Raw genomic sequence first — 22,395 nt, forward strand, 5'->3', positions numbered from 1 at the left:
CAGAGAATCTGCTTCAAATGCAGCTTGCTGCTGATGCATCCCGGAAGGAGCAGGTGCTTGGGTCCCTGCCTCCCATGTGGGCAACCTGGACGAGTTCCTGGATCCTGGCTTCCAACTTGGCCGAGGCCTGGCTACAGCAGACATTTGGGGAGTGAACCAATGGATGGATGATCTGTCTCTGTCTTTCTCTGTTGCTCTGCCTTTCAAGTAGAATAAATACATAAACATTGTTGTATTTTTTATAGAGAAACTGAACTGACAACCTATACAATGGCAGAAAATATTTGCAAGTCATGTATCTGATCAGATTTATTATCCACAATAAATAAACAACTGTAACTCAACAACAAAGAGATAACCCAATTTAAAAATGAGCAAGGGATTTAGATACATACAATGTGGCATATATGTACAATGAACTGCTCAGCCGCCATAAAAGGAGTAAAGTTGTGAGACACTATCAGATATATCATCACAACACGGCCAAACCTTGAAAATGTTAGGCTGAATGAACTAAGCCAGACACAGAGGGCATTAAGGGGGCATAAGTACAGCATGATTCCATTCATACCAAGTTCCTAAGCATCGACAAATTCACAGAGGTAGAAAGTAGGCTAGAGGTTACAGAGGTGTGGGGGAAGGAGAGGACTGGGAGTTACTGCTTAGTGGGCACAGGGTTCCTACGTGGCATGATGGAAGAATTTAGAAACAGGGACGGTGGCTGTACAACGCTGGGAATGTCATTAAACGCCACGGACCTGTACACTTTAGAAAAGGTTGAAAAGAGGTTTGTGTTTTTTTTTTAAATTAAAGCAAAACATAAGAACAAAAACATGATTAAATATCTAGATACCTGTTTCTCTGCACTAAATCTCTCTCAAGGATTTAAACCAGCCTGTTCTTCCCACAGCCACCAGCATTTTCACTGCGGGCCGCAAGAAGAGCTTCATTCAAAGGAAGGATGGTGGGAAGGGGGATGCCAGTGGCCCTGTCAGGGCTGCTGGTCTTCAGGGGAGGCTGTCACACAAACACATCATCGGTCCTGCCGGGCTGACTGGCAGAGCTGGGCGGGGATCAGCCCAGGGACACTGCCCTGGCTGGGCCCACTCTTCCTCCACTGTCTAATTCCCATTAAATGACCTTTGGCTGCAGGCCCTGCCTGGGGAAGACAAACCCAGGCACATTCGGGGACAGTTCACCTCTAAATGCAAAGAGGGGGGCCGGAGGCCAGCACGCCCTGGCTCGGGCAGCCTGGTGTGGTCAGCAAGTTTTGACTGAGCACCAGCCGTGAGCCATGCACTCTGCCTCGGCTCCATTCATGTCACTCACGCCCACTGCTGCCCGCTAGAGACCTTGGCAGTTGGAGACAGGGTTTCTGCATGAGAGGCCCGACTCTAAGGTAAACTAACAAACGGTGCCCTGCGCTTCACAGAGGCCCCCTGCTGAGTCGTTATTTTGGTTAGAGGTCCAGCCAGTAGCCACACAGCTCTACCCAGAGAATCGCCTTGTTGCTGGGTTCACCACAAGCGAATGAACGCGAGTTCAGCAGGAAAGACAAAAACACCACCTCTGACTTTAAAGCTGCCCATCTAGGTAGGGGGACACACACGCAGCCTTCACCCAGGACCCCACAACATGCTGTCGAAACGGAGCCATTAGCAGCCAGGTTCAAGAAACATCCCCTCGGCAGCCCGGGTTCATTCTGAAAAAGAGAGGAAGAAGCACTGGCTGCTTCACTTTTAATAGCGCGGGTTGTCATGGCAACCAGGGCTGCTGTTTAAATTGAAGGGGAAAAAAGAAGTGCTCCTTCCTACACAAACCTTTCAGCAGGGCTCACAGCTAGTCTTTAAAAAAAAAAAAAAGCCAAAAACCATGAAAACTAGCACTGGAGATATGGTAAACATCGTGCTTATATTTAAACCTGTCAGGACAAGGCTGTGGGCTTTGGGGTTGCGTCTCCTCTGTACAACCCGGTATCTGCCCTGAAGAGACGGAAGACGTGATGTGTGCAGACAGCACGGCAGCCAGGCCTGAGATGGGAAAGCAGCCCCGGTCTTGAAAGAGCAGGCAGGAAGGTGGCAGAGGGAGGACCAGGTCTTCAAGGGCTGGGTCTGCCCCGTGCTCAGGGCTCCGAGGACAGCAGGAAAGAAGGCGTGCTGGCAGGCGCAGCAGAGGCACACCGCTTCCCTTTCTGGGGCCTATGGGCCCAGGCCAGCCAGGGAGAGGAGCCAGGGAGAAGGAAAACATGTTGTGTCTTGCAGTGGAGGTGTGGATGGTGGGTGGGGACACGAGAAGGAAGGAAGGAAGGAAGGAAGGAAGGAAGGAAGGAAGGAAGGAAGGAAGGAAGGAAGGAAGGAAGGAAGGAAGGAAGGGGCCAGGACGGGGTGAGCCCTGTGGGTGTTCCATGGGAAGTTTCACCTGCATCAAGTGACATCTACGCAATGTTTCCGAGGCAAACAGGACCCGCTCCCAGGCCACCCGCCAGGTGACGTGGCTGGGTCCCAGCAGCAGGGGCGCAAGCACAGCCTGAAGCCAGGCCAGGTACTCAGCAGTCTGGCCCCAGCCTTTCTCTCCAACTCCTCCTCCCCCTAAGGTTCCCGAGAGTGAGCCCTGGGTTCCCTGTCCCTCAGGCCTACTGTCTACCTACCTCTGCAAACTGGAAGAGGAAGGGCGTCTCCCCCACCTACCTTTGGGAGATATGTTCTAAGACCCCCATGGATGTTTGCAAACACAGACAGTACCAAACCCTGTACTTAGCCAGGTGTTCCCTACATGCCCTGCGGCGTTCCCCCCCAGCACCGGAGCTGATGTCCTTCCCCGGGTGTGCCCCAGTGCCTCCTGTGCACCACTGCTCTTGTGCTCCGGGGCTGTTAGGAAGTTAAATAAGGGCCACCTGCACACAAGCTCCGAAATAGGATCTGATACCCAAGATGGCTACTGAGTGACTACAGGTGGGCAGGGTATGCAGCATGGGCACGCCGGGCAAACAGGTGATTCACGGCCTAGGTGGGACGGCATGAGACTTCATCACACCACCCAGAATGACACTCAACTTCTGGAATTTTCCACCTAATATTTTTAGGCTGTGGTTGGCTGTGGGCAACTGAAAGCGTGGAAAGCCTTCCTGAAATGCACAGAATGCGCATGCGCCATTGCGGAAGACATGGGAGAACCATGAGGACAGCTGGGTTCCAAGCGACGCGCGCCTGCTTGCTGTCGCCATCCGATTCTCCGATTCCTCGAGCAGCACGCACGGCTGCTGCCTGTGGCAGAAAGGTAAACGATGAAGTCGGTTCCATGAGGAGAGGAAAAGGAAAGAACACAAATTAAAGAGAAAGCAAAGAAGGAGGAGCCACGGAGTGCTTCGGCATGGAAGGGTGATGTACTCATTCCCGGCTTGGGAAAGATCACCCTCGGGACGGCACGGGAGGTGAAGACCGGAAGCCATAATACACCGCGGCGCCGAATGACAGCGACAGCAACCGCTGGTGGGGCCCACGGAGAGCAGCAGTCAACAGAGGTGGGGGGGTGGGGGTAGGGGTGACAGCACGGGGTCTCCTTGGGCAGTGATAGAAACCTTCAAGAGGTGGGGGTGTGAGGGTGGGGGTGACAGCACGGGGTCTCCTTGGGCAGTGATAGAAACCTTCAAGAGGAGGGGGTGTGAGGGTGGGGGTGACAGCACGGGGTCTCCTTGGGCAGTGATAGAAACCTTCGCGATTAGATAGGACAGCTGCACAACAGTGTGCATGTAGCAAGTGCCACCAAATTATATACTTTAAGATGTTATTACATGAATTTTACCTCAATTAAAAACAAATCCAAGTGTACAAGTCTTCATGTAGAGTCCAGAATACAAGGGCAGATGAGGAAAACACGGTTGAATGGATTCAAGAAAAGGCCAGTCTCGGAGGACACAAGGAAAGTAGGACCCACGTGTGGCCCGGGAGCAAGGGGGAGCAGGCCACACTCAGCAGAGGGTGGGCCGGGCCCAGTGTCCAGGAACTGAGCTACCCGGGGATGGCCCAGGCGGCCTCAAGACCCTGCGAGCCTGCGTCTCTCTCGAGCCACATCTGAGACAGCATGGGTGTCAGATGTCTGCTGGGGGAAGCTCAACTGCCCGAGGAGACAGAGCAAGGGAGCTGAAGCTGCCAGACGCCCGGCCTGCGCTGTGCCCTCCCTGGTCCCCGTGGCAGGGGCCACGCCTGGCTCATGGCTGCTTCCCTGGCCTTCGTTACGGCCCCTGGCATGAAGCATGTGACAGCATCTGCAGGCGCTCAGGAAGTAAATGCTCTCCACCACTTGATATATCTGATAACTTGGCTTGTATTTTAATAGATAACACACAGATATGATACAAAAACCCAAGGGGCTCCAAGAGATACTCCATGGTATGTCTCCCTGTCCCCCATCTGTCTAAGCTTTGGCTCAGTCTCTACCATTTTTTTAAAAAGATTTATTTATTTATTTGACAGGTAGAGTTACAGACAGTGAGAGAGAGAGACACAGAGAAAAGTTTTCCTTCCATTGGTTCACTCCCCAAATGGCCGCCGTGGCTGGCACTGCACCGATCCGAAGCCAGGAGACAGGTCCTTCTTCCCAGTCTCCCATGTGGGTGCAGGGGCCCAAGCACTTGGGCCATCCTCCACTGCCTTCCCGGGCCACAGCAGAGAGCTGGACTGGAAGAGGAGCAGCTGGGACTAGAACCTGGCGCCCACATAGGATGCCGGTGCTGCAGGCGGAGGATTAACCAAGTAAGCCACGGCGCCAGCCCTGTCTCTACCATTTTAAATGTGGCTTGCAGGGTGAAAGTTTGAGCTGCAAGGCCCCAGGCGACCAGACCATCCGGAGGTGCAAGCGTTAGGGCACCGCCACAAGGGATATGGGGATGAAAGCCATCTGGGTGAAAACAAGGCCTGGGTATTCTGGGCCGGGAGGAGGCACATGCCACCGGGCTGCCGGCTGGCAGAGGAATGGTGCTGAGGTGACAGCCGTCCCCCTGGAGCCATTCAAGGAATGACAAGAAGCCCAGGGTGGGGGCATCCAGCCTGTCAACCGAGCCGGCCACCCAGGGCTCCTTGCACCTGTTCAGGACACAGGCAACTTTCAAGCTGGGGAGAGCAGAGACACAACCCTCCTCAGCCTTGGGCCCAGGGTGGGTGGCAAGTGGTTTGTCTGGAGGCAAGAAGTTTACCTCAAAAGAACGGGACTGCAAGCTGGGTGGCACTGTCCCCACAACCGTCCCCAGTCGACCCACTGGACACAGCTGACTGACAGCAACTAAGCTGGTAGGGAAGACAGGTCCAGGGGAGAAGGTACCTGGACAGGGCTCGAACTACTCAGCCATGAACAGCCCAGACCACCCCTGATCCCGGCGCACCTGCCAAAGATACAGGGGTGGGGGTGGCATCTGGCGTGGCTTTACACAGCGGGGGCGTGAGGGGCTGTTTTGAAGGCTGAGTAACCACTGCCCTGCAGAGTCACCAAACCAAAGACTAAAAACAGACGCGGCCACACAGGCTCATCTGTTCCCCAAGGTTCCTGCCCAACGTGCAGAGGCACCGGCAGGCAGGCAGCCGGGCACTTATCTGATTTCAGCCAGTCTGTGACCGCATTTTGTTCCCTGTCCTCGTGCCCAGGGGCTGTTGCAATGGGTATAAATTTAGAAAGAGAAAGATAAATCACATAGAAACGTTCGTTTTAACCAAATAAGCGCTCTCTCTAACCTCAATCTTTTTATTCTGCCAAAGGAAAGATGAAATGATCTCGTTGTTTATTTAGCCCTCCCATGGTGGAATTTGTCATTCTGGGCAGCGACTCAATAATACAGCACCACCGCAGCCTGAGATGAAGCAGCTTCTTCTGAAAGCAGGCGACAGGCAAGCTTCCGTTCTCAGTGTTTCTCAGAAGCTGAGGGAATGAGAAGACCAGAGTCTGGAGTCTACCAGGGCCCCTTCTGAACCAGTGAAAGCTGCTCGTCTCTAATTCCAGCTCATAGGACTAATTCTAGCTCTAACAGCCTGACGATCCACCCTGCCTGAGGCTGCCAGGTCTCCAGGAGTCACGCACTGATACCGCAGACGGGCCCTGTTGTAGAAGGACCTTAACATCACAGCTGGGAGGCTCTGCCTGCATGGACGTTACCCTGAAAGAGAAGGGGCTTGAGACATGCCTGCCTTTGCTCACACACGGACTCACAGCCTGGGGCCTCATGGACCACGTGCAGTAAGAGACCACTCATCAACCCCCCTACCCAGTCATTTAGCTCAACTCCCTTTTTGCCAAAATGAAATGACTGGCCCAAGGTCACGTGGCTGCCAGTGATGGAGGGGGCACAGGACCAGGTCGTGTAGCTCTTTGCCAAGTTCAACCTGCCGCTGCCCCCAGCCACTCCCTCCTGCCCCCCAGCCAGCCCCGGAAGCCACACGGACGCAGCGGCTGTACCTCCGACAGCATCTCATACTGGCCTCTTCTTCCCAGAGCAATGGTCAGTAAGTCATAGACCACAGACGCGCTCTGCAGGCTGATGAGGCGGTCACTCTTGTGCTCGGGGATCCTGCTCAGCACAGCGTCCCGGTTGGCCTGGAAACAAAGGGGAAGAGGGAAGCAGGTGGTGAGCCAGCCCATGCCTGCAGCCCTGCCTGGGCCCTCCTGCCCCAGCCAGTTTGCTGAGGGGCAGGAGACTAGGGCAGGAGGGACTACAGAACCTGGCACCTTGGGTCATTTATCTAAAATCCCCCAACCACTATAGCCCAGGGCAGGTGGTGTGATCCAAACATGGAGGTCCTGGAGGTGAGACCTGTTGGCAGGTGTTTGGAGGAAGCTTCAGGAGCTGAGAAAAGAGGGAAAGTTCTCTGGGCTGGGGTTCATGCGGCACTCTGGGCATCTGTCGTCTGAGGCTCTGCTGCACCTGTCTTGTGGTCCTGCTCCTACTCCCTGTCAGAGAGCGGGGGAAATCCCCCACCACGGACTTCCCATCACCTGTGGTAACTCAGAGACACAGCACTCTTCTGCTCTCTCCCCAAGCAACGCTAAGGTCCCCATGTGACATCGTCAGTAGGACAAGCCACAGAGGCCAAATCCATCTCGTTCAGGGAAGTGCAGAGAAAGCCAGAAGCAAGCGGGTTGTCTGAATGTTAACCCCCGAGGGCCCCAGAGAGCACCTTGCTGATTTCCCATCTCTACTGCTTACCGCGGAAGGGCATCAGGCTGATCCGAGCTGCTGAATCCCATCTACCCAGACACCAGGGGCTCCTGACTGCAGCTTGTTTTCATCACTTCTGAGACTCAGTGTCTCTGCCGACTCCCCACACACAGCATGTGCGTTAGGGACGCGGCGCGAGCAGAGTTCAGCATCCATACCTGATTTCGCCTGCCTCTTCCTCCCTGCTAACTAACACATGACTCCAGACCCATCTGTCCCAGGAGCAGAGCAGTGGTCCCTCTGGCTTTCCTGTGAATGTGGCCCACGAGGTTCCAGGGTCACTCGTCCACCTTCCCGCCCGACGCCGGGAAAGGCCACATGCATACACACTCCCCCTCTCGCTAATAGTGCTTTCTGTGTGTGTGAGTCCAAGGCATTTGCCTTTAGTCACCCGTCAGTACTCACTTACTCTAAAACTCCTTGCTCTGAAATGTCAAAGACAAATGAGAATATTTTAGACAGGCCACTTCCTGCAAAGTGCATCATCTCAGGGAAACGAGGCTGCTTTGGAAGATTTCATTCTAAGTTTTCTTGTTGAGTGTCTTTGGAGCCCAACAAAAGAAGCATTGAAGGAAACAGAGCTTTCTGTAAATGGTCTCGTTATGGGGCTGGCGTAGTGGCAAGCAGGTATGGGCATCTCATATGGGTGCCGGTTCATGTTCCAGCTGCTCCACTTCCAATCCAGGTCCCTGCTAATGGCCTGGGAGAAACAGCAAAGGTTGGGCCAAGTGTTTGGGCCCCTGCCACCCACATGGGAGATCCAGATGAAGCTCCAGGCTTCTGATTGTGGCCTGGCCCAGCCCTGGCCATTGTGGCCATCTGGGGAGTGAACTAGCAATGAAAGATCCCTGTTTCTCTCTTTTCAAAACTCTGACTTTCAAGTAAATAAATACACTTTTTAAAAAAAGTCTCATTTTTTTAATTTGCTATAACTGTTCACACTGAGACCAATGCCTGGAAGAGAACAACAACAAATACCCAAAATACTATTTAGGAGAGATTTTCGAGTTGCACTAAATGTATTCCTTTTTAAATTATTTTTATTAGAGAAAGTATGAGTCTCTTTTGGTTAAAAAATATAATATAGCACCTGAAACAGACCCACAAGCAGCGAATATCCCAGGAAATCGTCTGGGCGGTAGGTGTGCAAATATAATTCTGGCGCTCCCTCTCCTGGGAAAAAGCACTTTCATGTGTGGTGGGAAAGCAGTGCACACAACTCCGCATGATTTCTTGCAGGTGGACCGACTGGACAAGTTTATGTTTCTAAGGTGACATCAGAACGAGTGAAGAATACCCTCTTCTCAGACATCCCAAAACACATGCAATGTCAAGCAGTCATTTTCTGTCTCAGAAAAATCAGTCCAAGGATAATTTTCAAAAAGGCTGCCATGGGTCACTGGGTTAGATTTCTGCCTCCATGATTATGGAATGACATCCATGAGGGACACAGCCATCATGGCTGGAAACCTGGTCCCTCATATTCACTGATGATGCCACTGGGTGTCACCATCCCCCGAAGAGGTTCTTCTGGAACTAAATACCACAGAGCCAAACCAGAATGTCTTCCAGGGATCTCAACCTTTGAGGATTGTCAGTGTCTAGCACTTCAGTTAAGGACAGGCGAGGTGGCAGTAGCATTCCAAAGACATTCACGCCACACGAAGAGGGGTATTTTAGAGATGTGGCCATATTTTCCAAATTCCACACTGGATCATGTGATCTGATGGCAGAACACAACATGTTCAATCGCAGTTGTCCAAGTAATCTAAAAATGTGTGGTCATCACTCCCAGAATTTTGCTCTATAACCAACGTTTGTCCACAGGAAACCACCTGCCAAGCTGTGAAAAGTCCAGCTTGGGACAAGGGGCTGTCTGCGGGGAGGCCACCATGAGCTGGCCCCCTTTGACAAGTTGGTGGCAACGCAAGGTGAGACTTGCTCACTTGAAAAGCAGGAACTGAGTGCCACCGAGGGCCAGCCTGGCCACCTGGATGCCCAGGCGGAGAAGAACGTAAACGACACCATCCTCAGTTAGCAGCTGACGTGGAAAGATGAGCCAAGGGGGCAACCTGTTTCCTGGAGAGGAAGTGAGCCCAATGACGTCAAACGGCTTCCAAATAAGAAGCAGCAGTAACTCGAGTGCCCTGGCTCTTGTAAACATCTCCAAGCCATTTCGTGGATTTTAAGTTTCAAGCAGAGGTGAGCAAGCTACCCTCCCTGTTGGATCCCGGCCCCTCTGGTCCCCTGCTCACAGCACGCGGCCCTTCTTCCTGCGATCCATGTTGAGGTCTTTTTCACACCTCCAACTTAACTGTGTGTCTGAGGAGGCAAAGGGGGTTATGAATCTTTTTCTCTCCTGCCTGCCTGGTGGGGTGAAAGAGGTGGGCCCTGCACTGGGCCCCAGGCTCCTCACCTGGAAAAGGAAGGAATGCACCTAGCTCCCCCCAACTCCGGGTCCTTCTGAATCCCAGCTCAGGTGCTCAGCACATATCCTCCTCCTGCTAAGGTGCTAATTACTACAGCGGACCTCACTGCTGCAGGCTTCCAGCCAGGGCCGTGATGCCTAGTGCCAAACACCCAGTACATGATGAGTAATGCAATTTTAGAAACAAATTTTGATATCCTGGTCAAACATTTAAAAAATGCTTCAAAGGAATCTGATGGTCTGGACCAAACTCTCTCACGTCCCAGCCAATGTCGCCATTTTCCCAAAGAAACACGTGAGAAAGGATTCCAAGGACAGCGATGCTCACCAGCACGCTTCCGCAGCAGTCGGGCAGGAGCCTCCACACTGGCTCTGCCGACACCCCTGGCCTAGACTTCCTCAGGACCCATGTGTTTCTCTGGTTCTGATCTTTGGTTTTCTGGTCCAGTTCTATTCTGCAAATGGTCTATTCCCTGGATTTCATGGAGGTATGGCTTCCAGAAGGATTCAGACACCATGTGGTTTGCAGACCTCAGTAGACTTTTTAGAAAAGGCTGCATCTGCTAATGCACAGGGCAGGGCTGAAACTAAATTTCTGTCCTGTCCCCTCTACTTCCTCATGTCAGTCAGGTGAGAACGTGTGACACTGACCAAGCAGCTGCAGAGCCAGGTAGCAGGAGGGAGCTCTCCCACACAGGGACTGCGCACAGCCTGGGAACAGGTGGGAGCTCGGGAGACGACTGGCTGTCTCACCAGGCTTCTGCCACAAGGACCAGAGGCTCATATACTCACCCCTGCAAGTACGCGGCTCCCAGTTCTCCCTCCCTTCGGGGCAAAGTCACCCCCTGGATGGACATTTAGCTGCAGTCCACTGACACGCAATCATGTTAGCAGTCCGTCGATACTTGATGGACAAAGGAAGTAAGGTACCTTAGTTGCTAAGGGAAGAGAAGCTCCAAGCTGACCAAGGGATGTTGCTGGCTTGTCCAAGAATTAGCAAACCTCTCTCATTTTAAAGCTCTCCTGCTTTCCCCCACCACTCATCCAACCCTGGACAACAGGGACAGAGGAAGGAATGACGGAAAACCACATTCCACTCACCATTGATTCACTAATCAGCAGTAACAACAGGGCTTCTTCAGTGTTTTCTTGAGGACAAAAAATGCTGTAAAAAGAAAACCAACTTTGATCCAAGGCAGCTTCAAAACGACACAAAATACACGATGGATGAGCGGAACTGAATGCTAAAAACATCTAGATTTTTACCAGAACCCCTTAAAAATACTGTATAACTTGACATTTGAACTGATTTGCTCATTTCTATGATAAACCATGGAACTAATACATGTTAGCTACACAGTTGAATGGCAGGCAAACGGGTGAAAGCAAGCTGTAAGCCTCAGGTTATCAGCCCAAAGAACAGAGCACTACGATGGAGGCAGATTCCGACCAGCGCACCTGACAGTCGCTCAACCCCACAAGCCCTCTGCTCACCCCGCTCAGCTGTGCTCTTCCTGCTCCTCACCCGCGCACTGGCATTGTCACTTAGCCGGGTGAAGAGCCCGCAGGCGAGGCCAGAGTCTGAGCAGAGTCGCGATAAGAATTCAATGAGCCGTCTGACCTAAGCCCACATGCTTTCCTAAGGGGCGGCGTGCAAGTGCTGCCTCCTTGGTCTAGTTTATGGAACTTGGCTGAACTCTGGAATCTTGGATTAAAAAAAAAAAGCTTTTAAGCTCAATGTTGCTCAGGATTACAGAACAATAAAAACCCAAGCATAACCCCAGTCTGTATTCTCTATATCCTATTTTTTTTATACTGTGGGCACTTTTAAAGCCGTGCAGCATCTTTCCTTCTCTCTCTCTGTCTTCCCTCTTTCTTTCTTTTGCCTGTTCTAAAGCCCTAGAATCCTTGGAGTAGAATTGTCAATGTTACCATGAATTGGACCAAACTCACTATGTTTTTATGGAATGGAAGAGTTCACAATAAATAAAAATGATTTTGTTTTAAAAGGCTCCTGAATACGTTGAAGATGAAAAATTTTCCATCTTCCAGGAGTAACAATATGATCATTTAATTTAAAAGATTTCCCTCCTACAAGGCCAAAAAAAACCCCATCCCATTTTCCAAATAATTATAAATACTTGCTCTTTGAAGTGCTGGAAATTTCTGTACTGCATCAAAGAGGATAAGAACAAGCCAGACCAAGTACAGGACCTGATCCCCTTTTCCAACCCCAGCATCACTAGAGGTAGGGAAACCTCTCTGAGAAGGTTTGGGCTGCTCTTCCAGGGCTGTGGGTTTACAACAAGGCTGGCCTAGGAACCAGGAGCAAAGACTCCTGGATTTGCAGTGACCGCCTTAAGGCACTGGCTTGGGGGGATTTGGGTTTTTCAGAAGACAGAACATTCCTTTGCCTTTAAACTCAGAAGCAGAATCTAAAGGCTCCAGCAGTGCCTCCCACCACCCTGTGTCTGTGTGTATCCAGCAATCATTTCCTGATATCCTGGCTTGTGCTTCCATGCAATTGGACCTGGCAAATAAAGCAGTAACCTTCATTACTCTTTCATGGCCAGCCAGTTCTGCATTGTCCGGACTAATTGAAAAGGCAGAGAGCCCACGCTAATTGTGACTTAACACCAGCCAATTCAGCCCATGGATAATCTCCAAATTCCATTTGAGCCATCGGCCTGCTTAAATGCTAGGTTGTGTTATTTTTACCAGTGTTGCTAACAAGTGGCACATTAACTAATTCTAATTCCACTTCCTCTCCCCCTCCCTATTGTGGGAGGGGAGATGGGTGCCCAGGAGCACTGCAAAGCTCCCAGGGCTGGCGGGGAGAGGTGGGGGCGGTACCGGGAGAGGGCTGTTTTTTTTTTTTTTTTTTTTTAAGATTTATTTATTTACTTGAAAATTGAAGCTACAGAGAGAGGGAGAGGGAAAAGAAAAAGGAGAGGGAGAGGGGGAGAAAGGGAGGGAAAGAGGGAGGGAGAGAGAGAGCGATCAATCCATCTACCATCCATTGTTTCACTCCCCAAGCCAGGAATATCTTCTGAATCTCCCATATGGATGCAGGGGCCCAAGCACTTGGGCCGTCCTCTGCTGCCTTCCCAGGTGCATCAGCAGGGAGCTGGATTGGAAGTGAAGCAGCCAGGACTCGTACAAGAATCCATGTGGGATGCTGACATCTCAGGCGATGGTTTAACTCACTACACCACAACACCAGCCCCAGAAGGGCTGGTTTTAAGAGCCGTGCCTGAAGAACCATACTGGCATGCCTCCTCGTCATGGTTCTGAATTCTCTAGACTCCTCTCTGGCCGCTCCGCCCCCCTGCTTGCTCAGCGCGGTGGGAGCCCAGTGGGAGATGTTCAACATGGCTGGGCTTCCTTTCCTGACGCTCTTCTCTTTGAGGTCTGAGGCTGCAGGGCAAGCTGGGAGATCAATGGGAGCGGCAGGCGGTGAGGACGAGCTCCCCAGGGCTGGCAGCTAGCAACGAGGTGGTGGCCGGGCTGCTGGGCTAAGGCTGGGAGGGCTGCCTGCTCACCCAGCCACGTGTGCACGCAGGGCTGCCTTGCAGCCAGCTGCTCACTTCCTGACTTGGGATGCATTTGCCAACTCATGACGTGATCCTACAGAAGCCGCAGGGAACGAGGGTGAGAATTCTCATGTATAAATAGCAATCAAGGTTTGCCAGGGCGCTCTGATAATGGCTTTCTTAGAGTATTCTCCAGATAGGTTGTATATGACAGAAACAATTACACAAAAGAAGCCAACTCTTTTATTTCTGTCATCTGAGGCCACTGCGCGCCCAGTGCTGAGATGGACGTCTAAAGGCCAGTGGCACCCCTGGGAGTGGAAGCAGCTTTGCTCTGTGCACACAAGTCCTTGGGCACGGCCAGCTCACAAAGGTCGGTTTGTCAATGACGACAACGTCAACCCAATGGTCTAGGGATGGCTCCTTTTGTCGCTTGACTGTGCCTGGATGGGCACTGGGGAAATTCCTGGAGAAAAGCAGCCTCTGGCCCACGGCCAGACCGCAGCTGCAGTCACACGTCTGCTACCCATGCAGAGACAGAATCACCGTCCGCGCGGAAGGATGTGGAAGGGGAAGGAATTTCAACTAAACATCAAGGGGGCCTCGTGATGACTGGAGACTAGCTGGTCTACTCCGAGGACCACCTAGGCCCTCCCACCACTTTCCCTGTCGTGTCAATGCATGTGGGGCAAAAGTGCCCCTCATGACAGAGCAAGAAGGGACTTTCAGCGGATGCACCCAGGCCCACTGAGCTGTGCTTGTGGGGTGGACCCGGTGACTCCACAGGGCATGGCAGCTTGCACAAGGGCTTGCCGCTCCTGGCAAGAGGGCAGGCCCCACAGGACGACTCGGAGGGGGGCTGGTGCACCACTGGCGGTGCAGCTGGCTGTTCATGCGGCTTCTCTGCTGCCAGCGGGAAGTCAGCTTGCCTCCAACAACCCTCATCTTTCTGTCTTACCAAAAGCTGCTGCACCGGCTACGGGGGCTCAGACCCACACGGAGTATTTCATGAGGATTATTTTCACCTTCTGTGCCTGCAAAGGAGTTTAGCCTGGCATGCACCAGCATTCAAGACATCTTTTCATCATCCACTCTCTGGCACGGCAGTGGTTTTTAATCTCCTGCTTGGCTTTCTGCTAATTATCTCATCTAGATGAATTTCATTTTCTAAGCCACCTCAGACATGTCTTACCAGGGAGGAATAAAATGAAAGGAGAAATATGAGGGCCTTTCAAAAAGTTCATGGAAAGTGTATATTATGAAAAAACTATTCAAAGGTTTCACATTGGGTTTTTTGCACCCAAATAAATTTAACTTCTAATTCAATTTTCCCATGAGCTTCCTGCAGCAGCCTCGCACAGCTGACTGCAATGTGTGAAGAAACACGCGCAGGAAGGCTCACAGCAGCACTGACCCCAACAACACCCCCCTAACGTCCCGGGCACTGGGGAGGGAGTGAGAGATGGGCTCCTTAATGTTCCTGGCCTCTTGGTTATTAGGAAGGATCTAAAACAGGAAAACAAATCTAGAGTCTATTTTTGAAAACCTAAGTGTCTCTGAAACAGTGAATTCCAAACCCACGTCTCCACAGTTCGCAATGGGAGGTCAGCTTTTTACAGTGCGAGTTTGGGAATCGCTGGAACAGATGTCTTAGGAATTCAGAGAAGGACCAAGGAGTAAACACAGGCTGGGGATGACACAAACTCCTGGTTCAACAGGGCGTGGAAGAGGGGTGTGCACACGAAGCTAAAATAAAGCCCAGGGAAAGCTAAGGATTTGCTTCCTCGTCTAAATCCGCAACGGAAGCAGAAGCGGTGAGGGGGACAGACGTCGGGGTCGGCTCAAGACAATGCGGAGGCAGCCGTCCCCCTGGAGGTCGCCACATTCGTCTGGGACGTCAGTGTGGCGTTCCCTGGGGCCCCGTCTCCATCGGTGCCTTCCCTGGGACTTCCGAAGCAGCAGCCTGGGTCTTGCAGCCATTTGTACAACTCAGTAACACCAAAGAGGTTCTCTGCACTCACGCAGGCACACTCTCCTCTGCCTAACTAGGGATCTGGAGGAGCCAGCACGCCTGTCCCTGCAGGCACAGGCACTCCGATGGCAGAAGTCGGGGAGAGTCAGCCACCGCGCTCCCAGCCCTTCTCCTCTCTCTCCTCCTGTCTCCTCCTCTTCCCCTCTCCCGCCCCGACTGAGACTGAGAGTGTAGAGGCTCTGGGTCCCCGTCATAACTCAAATCCTACAAGGATAAACAAGTTCTAAAGAGATATTTCCAATCACTTGCAAATTACTTCAATCTCCCCCTTACGTCCAATTCCGTCTAGAACAAGATTGTAAATAAAAGGATCAGCCACTGCTAAAGAAAAGAAAAAACGTGAGCTCTGGCCTACAAACAGCTCTGCCCTGAGTGCTGCGAGGTGCCGGGGTTCTGAGAATCCCCAACCCCAGCAGCGCTGGCCGAGAGGGCCATGCTCCCACTTCAAATGTCCCCCGCAGCACGCAGACACCTGCTCCATGAGCCATGAGGTTTCCCTACTGCCCTGCACGTGGGACCTCTGCCCCGTGTTCCTGTGCCCTAAACTACAAGTCAGGACATCAACCCCCATACTTCTCTCCTGCGTAGACACGGGCTCTGCGGGTGAGGGTGTAGGTTTTCGTGTTGGCTCCTTTCCGGAGAGGGTCGTCCAGAGGCGACTGGCAGGGCGGGCTCTCCAGGGGGTTCCAGTAGCTCTGCTCACACATGCCCCGCAGCAGGATCTCGGCCAGCTGCCTGGCTATCGTCTGCAAGAGAGGGAGCAGCGCAGCAGTGAATCTCTCTCGTGTCCTTTGGGCATCCGTTTGACAAATGTGTCTCGGCCATCATTTTATGCGAGGTACTATTCCAAGACTCGTAATTAGAAAGTTTACTTCTGGGAGGACAATTATACCAGTTTATGACAAAAAGATAAAATGATACATTAAGATGCCCAAACTTTTTTTTTTTTTTTTTTTTTTTTTTTAACGAAGGTTCATGTACTTTCTATGCTGCTCTGTCTCTGTTATACTCTGGAACACGTTTCCCATCCGAAACAACTGAATTTTAAGCTAAACCCTTTCCCAAGAGCTCTTGGGAATTCCAGGTGACCTGCAGAGATTTTTATTTTATTTCATTTTGTTTTTTTTTTTAAAGATTTACCTGTTTTACTTGAAAGTCAGAGTTACAGAGAGGCAGAGGCAGAGACAGAGAGAGAGGGAGGGAGAGGGGTCTTCCATTTGCTGGTTCATTCTCTAACTGGCTGCATTGGCCAGGGTAGAGCTGGGCCCAGCTGAAGCCAGGAGCCAGGAGATTCTGCTGGGTCTCCCACATGGGTGGCAGGTGCCCAAGGACTTGAGCCATCTTCTGCTGCTCTCCAGGCACATTAGCAGGGAACTGGATTAGAAACGGAGCAGCCAGGACTTGAACCAGTACCCATATGGGATGCCAGCACTGCAGGTGGTGGCTTTACCCGCCATGTCACAGTGCTGGCCCCCAGGTATTTTCATAACCTCCTAGCTGATGCCTGCTCCAGCTCAAACCTGGCAAAAGCCAGTACTCAGCTAAGCTCAGGCCATCCCTGAAGAATCTCTTCACTGACAATAGATGGCCGCTGTAGCTCTTTCCCGTGTCCTCCTTCCCAGAAGCACCAAGGGTCAGCCCCGCACGATCCCACCTGGGGACTCAGCACCTGAGTGTCCTGTTCTCAGTGCATCCCCGGCTTCGTGCAGGAGAGAAGCGCAAAGGTGGGACTACGGCTCCTGACTGAGAAAGATTTTTTTTGGGGGGGGGGGACAGGCAGAGTTAGACAGTGAGAGAGAGAGAGAGAGAGAGGGAGGGAGGGAGAAAGGTCTTCCTTCTGTTGTTTCACCCCCAAAATGGCTGCCACGGCCGGCGCTGCGCCGATCTGAAGGCAGGAGCCAGGTGCTTCTCCTGGTCTCCCATGGGGTGCAGGGCCCAAGCACTTGGGCCATCCTCCACTGCACTCCCGGGACACAGCAGAGAGCTGGACTAGAAGAGGAGCAACCAGGACAGAATCTGGCGCCCCGACCGGGACTAGAACCCGGGTGCCGGCACCATAGGTGTAGGATTAGCCTAGTGAGCCGTGGCGCCGGCTTGAGAAAGATCTTGTCCCAGAGCTGGATGGGTACCTCCTTCCTCGCTGGGAGAACCCAGAAGCCTCCAGCTCTTGAGCTCCTGGATCAGATGCAGACTGCCAGGCTTCCCCAAGCACTCGGTAACCCCACCGCCTGGAGCAGTACGTGTAGACTGCATGGGGCGGGGGTGTACTAGGAAAGATTTTATTGATTGACTCACTGATGTGAGTTCATTTAGCTCATCCTCTTCCAGGGAGAAAGAACAGAAGTTAAAAAAAAAAAAAAAATCCCCCCAGAGACATACGCAGCCCTGGGCAGTTCAGGCTGCCCAGGACAGGTCAGGGATAGCAACGGCACCCAGCAGAGGTTCCACCAGGCTTTCCCAGGCTCTGCAACATGTAGACAAAGAGTGCTGATCTTCCCCGAGATGGAGGCTTTCTTAAAATCAGCATGTTCCAGAAGAGAATGCTGCTAGACTCTCCTCCATGGGCAATCTCTTACAACACCACAAGGAAAATGAAATGCAACCAAATCACTAGCTTGGTGGCTTCTGATAAGCACTGGGTGGAGGCAAATTTTCTTGATTACTCCCAGGCAAGACCCACTGGCTTTCAATGTCTATAAAACTGGGGAATTAAATGCACTCTGATCATCCCCAACTGAGCCATCTGTAAAGATCTCATAAGAACACGATTTTCAGGACCTAAACAATTTCTGAGCTGTTTTCTTAAACCTTTCATTATAGTTTCATTTTGATCTCATTGCAGCTATATAAGCTAATGACTTCTGCTGGAAACTTCAACGGGCAAAAATAACTTCCACTCACTGTAGCTGAGAAATAAATCTTCAAGGAAAAACTAACGAACACCAGAAAGTACATTTTCTGGCTTTAGCTGGCATAGAGGCACTCCGAATCGTGAAGCTTCATTTCTGTTCCTTGTTACTTGCTTGAGCGCTGCTGGACAGCTCACGCCAGGTGCCGTTTTCCCTCGGGGGTCGGCTTCCAGGGGTGGGCGTGGGGCTTTAAAAGGGACTCTGGTGTGACTGCGCATCAGGCATCACTTCCTCCACACCTGGGGCTGGGAAGGACACCCGGCCCTGTCTGCTGAGGATCAGACGAGGCTCAGAAAGGGAGGGCAACACAGCTGCCAACGAGCTCGCTCAGTCTCTGTTTAGCTCGTCGTTTGATTGCTTAAACATTATCAACGGCTATCAAACTTGGAGTCAAGGGGAGGAAGCGAGCCTGTGGTCCGTCCTGGGTGTTCATGGACACACTCATCATTAAGTGCAGTGTGTGTGTTAAAAAAAAAAAACCCTTTTGGTGGAATTCACCATGTTAAACCCTTTTAAAGGGCACAGTCCAATGGCATTTAGTCCATTCACCATGTGGCACAGCCATCACCACCAACAGCTTCCAGAATGTTTCCATGACCGCAAGAGGAAACCCCACCCTTTAAGCTGTCACTCCCCAGTCCCTTCCTTCCAGGTCCTGGGAACAACTTGTGGACTTGCTGCCTCCATGGGTTTTCCTATTTTGGAATTTCACAGCAAGGGAAGTATACAATACGCATCTTTCCCACTGGTTTCCTTCACTTAATAGAAAGTTTATGCTCTCTCTCCTTTTTGTGGCTGTATGGCAAATCCCTTCGCATTGACAATACCACACTTTGTCATGCACTCATCAGTTCACAGAATTATTCAGCTACTGTAAACAGCGCTGCTACAATACTCCCTGCATATTGTTGCTTGAATGTCTACTTTCAGCTCTTTGGGGTATATATCTAAGAGTAGAAGTTCTGGAGATGTATTTCCAAATCCTTTTCTGCTACAGCCTTGCACCAGACAAAATTTACAAAGGGACTTTTCCATCTCGGAAGAATATCATACATTAGTTACTATCAGCTAACCTAAAAAGAATCTACAGTCATGAAGGCTGGGGAAAAACTGTCTCCTGAGTGCCTCAGAGCAGCTTTCTGATGTCCAAAACCAAGGCACCAGTGAGCGAGACCCCAGGTGTGCTTCTCAACGAGGGTGGGCAAAGAACCATCTGTGGAGACCTCAGACAGCACTTCAGACCCTGCCCCAGGCCGTCCCCCTGGAATTTCTGGGGCCAGACACAGGGATGTAAATTTGTCCAAAGTTCCTGTGATGTACTCAAAACATCAGAAACAGTTAACTTTAGTCACTTGATAGTCATCAGCGAGACCACAGGTGTGAGTGACCTAGATAGGAAGTGCCCCGTGTGCACTGACCAGCCGGCTCACAGCCAGCTGTCCAGGCAGCTCCCGCCTCCCCAGTGCTCTCTGGGGTCCTCTTCACCTACATTCTCTGAAAAAAAGAAAAATCCTAAGGAGACTCCTCCCCTCCCCTCTCCTTCCTAACATATCTGCTTCACAACTGTACCTCACAGGGTTTCTAAAAGCTACAATACATTGATCTGAAAATCCAAACCCCCAGCCAATAGAAGATGTTCTATAATTCATGCAAATATCATGGAGGCGAGCCCCAGGCAGGCTCCCGCAGCGATTCGGTGTGCTCAGACCTCTCCATGGGGAAACCATGCATTTCCTTAATAAAATAGATCCTCTTGAGAGAGGGCAATGAACAAATGCGCTGTATTTAAACGATTTTGGAGGCTGGCCTTTTCAATTTGCTTTTAAAATGGTTATGAAACACTTGGCAATTTAATCAGTTTCTTTCACTGTGCTTCCAAGCTTGGAAGAAGCTGTTCATACTGACCAGCTGAGAAGTGCTGTGCAATGCTGGCAGGAGGTCAGTTTGAGAGAAAAGCCCGGCACAACTTGAACGCATACTGTCGCAGGCTGTTTCCCCTTAGAGGACCCTAAGGGAGCAGGCCCTTAGCCTAGCAGGGGACCTGGGGTTGATTCCTGGCTCCAGCTCCTGACTCCAGCTTCTTGCCAACGCAGATCCTGGGAGGAAGCGGTCACGGCTTCCGTAACTGGGTTCCTGCACTGATGTGGGAGACCTGGGTGAGTCCCCAGCTCCCAGCCTCAGCCCTGGTCCAGCCCTGGCCCCACGAGTTATACAGCTATGTCCTAAAACTCTGGAGATGTCCACCAAAGCTATAGCTTCCTTTCTCATGACAAGAATCTCTTAGTCTTGTCCAAATGAATGTTTTCTCATAGGACTTATGGGATTCATAATAAAAGGGAGACAAGCAGCATGGATGACAAAAGACAGAAGAAACGGCTTTCTTATATGGCGCTGCCACATCAAATATGACACGTGGCATCTGTGCAGGTTCTAGTAAGCCTCAGGCCTTCACCTAAACATCCGAGAGCTACGGCTCCACGGGGCAACCTGCAAATGTACAATTAATGAATGCTCCAGGAAAGTGAAAGCATTAAAAAGGAAGTCAGAACATTCAAGTCAACAGGAGAGCTAAGTTACTGATCAACCAGCTAACTTAACCATCTTTTATATTTCTCTTCTAAGCTTAATACCCAAACAGTATTACCCTCCAGGATCTAACACCTGCCTTGCTCTGAGTTTTTGTATGAATCATAAGAACACAACCCCCGCTTCAACACACACTGGCATCCCGAGGGTCTATGTTCTGTCTACCTTTCAGGATACCATTTATGTCCCAGGAGAGCACTGCCAACAGGCACAGAACAAGATGCGCACATCACTGGTCCTCGGGAAAATGCAAGTGACGTAGCACGGCACACCCACGACTATGGCTGCAGCTAAGACAACGGCATATTTTGGGGAGGGGGTGGAGAAATCAGGACCCTCAGCACGTCTGCTGCCTTTGGGAAACAGTATGGCAGCTTCCCAGAATGGTAACATAGAGTTGCCATAGGACCCAGTGATTGCAATCCTAGGTATAGACCCAAGAGAAAAGAACACGTAAGTAGAGAGAAAAACTTGCATGTGAGGGTTCAGAGCGTGTCACTGAACAACCAAGTGGAAACAAATGACTTAGCTGACAAATACACACGTAAATGCGGTGTATTTACACAAAGGAGTATTATCTGGAAAGAAAGAACACTGATATGTGCTGTAACACGAAGGACTCTTGAAAGCAAGGAAGCCAGGCATAAAAGACCACATGTTACAAGATTCCCCTAATGCAAAATGTCCAAAATAGGCAAATCCATTAAGACAGAACATAAATGAGTGGTTTCGAGGAGCTGAGGGAAGGAGACATTGGGAACTAACTATGAATGAGTATAAGATTTCTTTGATTTATGCTAAAAATATTCAAAGGCTAAATATTAGTGATAGCTGAACAACTCTTTGAATATACTGGAAATCATGGAATTGTATACTTTAAATGGGTGAATAGCTATGTGTGTATACATACATTTACATATATGTTAAATGTAAAGACACGCACATGAAACAGGTGCCCTGCTGCCCCAGCTGGGTATGGGACACACTCACCATTCGCAGGTTTTGAGTGGTCCTTGTTTCGACTGCTCTGAGGATCTCTCTGAATCTCCCGACTCCTCTCGTCAAGTTCCTGTGTGCACAAAGAATTTGACAGGGTTTCCATCTGGACTGTGTTAACATCACATATTTTATACACGTCTTTTAATGCATTTTTGTCTACATGAAGGATGCTGGCTAGTTTTTAAGCTATTTTCCCGCACATGCATCCATCTTTGGTCAACTCTGAAAACTGTGATCTAAGATTGATGCTCTTTTGTACTCCCTAACCCCAATCACATCTTCTCAAGAAAACAAAACCCGAAAATCAGTTCTAAGTTCACTAAGAAACAGAAGAAAGAGGAGAGAAAAGCAAGATGGCGGTGTCTTCAAGCTTACAGCAGCGCTGCCAGAGTGGCCTGCAAAGCTGCATTTCCGTTCACAAGGCGAGTGGCGACACCGGCACGGAGACCCAGGCATCACCAGCCATGAGGACAGAGGCTGCTTGTAGCAACTTTTATGGGCGGGACAAAGATAAGAGGGAGGAAAACTGAGCGACCATTCTGGGTCTTTCCAAATGGAAGTCACTGGCCAGTAAATCCATCAAGCCAGCTCCCCTCCCAGCCCTGCGCTGACAAAAACATGCGAAAGGATCAAAGTCCCCCTGAGAGCACAGGTGTGACAGCTGGGATCTGGGGACTCCTGAGTGGGACCACATCTCATCTCATCCC

The 22,395-nt window shown here is 51.0% G+C and overlaps 1 protein-coding gene across 16 annotated transcripts in view; it reads right to left on the reverse strand.

Annotated features, from left to right (window-relative positions):
* Positions 1-22,395, reverse strand: part of TTC7B (tetratricopeptide repeat domain 7B) — a 243,600-nt gene that overhangs the window by 109,533 nt on the left and 111,672 nt on the right. For all 16 annotated transcript variants that reach the window (XM_070065535.1, XM_070065534.1, XM_070065536.1 and 13 more), the window contains 4 exons: positions 21,680-21,758; positions 15,768-15,940; positions 10,731-10,794; positions 6,442-6,579 (listed from right to left, as the gene is read on the reverse strand). In XM_070065535.1, coding sequence (XP_069921636.1) covers positions 6,442-6,579; positions 10,731-10,794; positions 15,768-15,940; positions 21,680-21,758 — 454 coding nt within the window. The remainder of the gene's footprint in view (positions 1-6,441; positions 6,580-10,730; positions 10,795-15,767; positions 15,941-21,679; positions 21,759-22,395) is intronic.

Source organism: Oryctolagus cuniculus, chromosome 20, assembly GCF_964237555.1.
Source record: "Oryctolagus cuniculus chromosome 20, mOryCun1.1, whole genome shotgun sequence".
In the NCBI taxonomy this organism is placed as follows: domain Eukaryota; kingdom Metazoa; phylum Chordata; class Mammalia; order Lagomorpha; family Leporidae; genus Oryctolagus; species Oryctolagus cuniculus.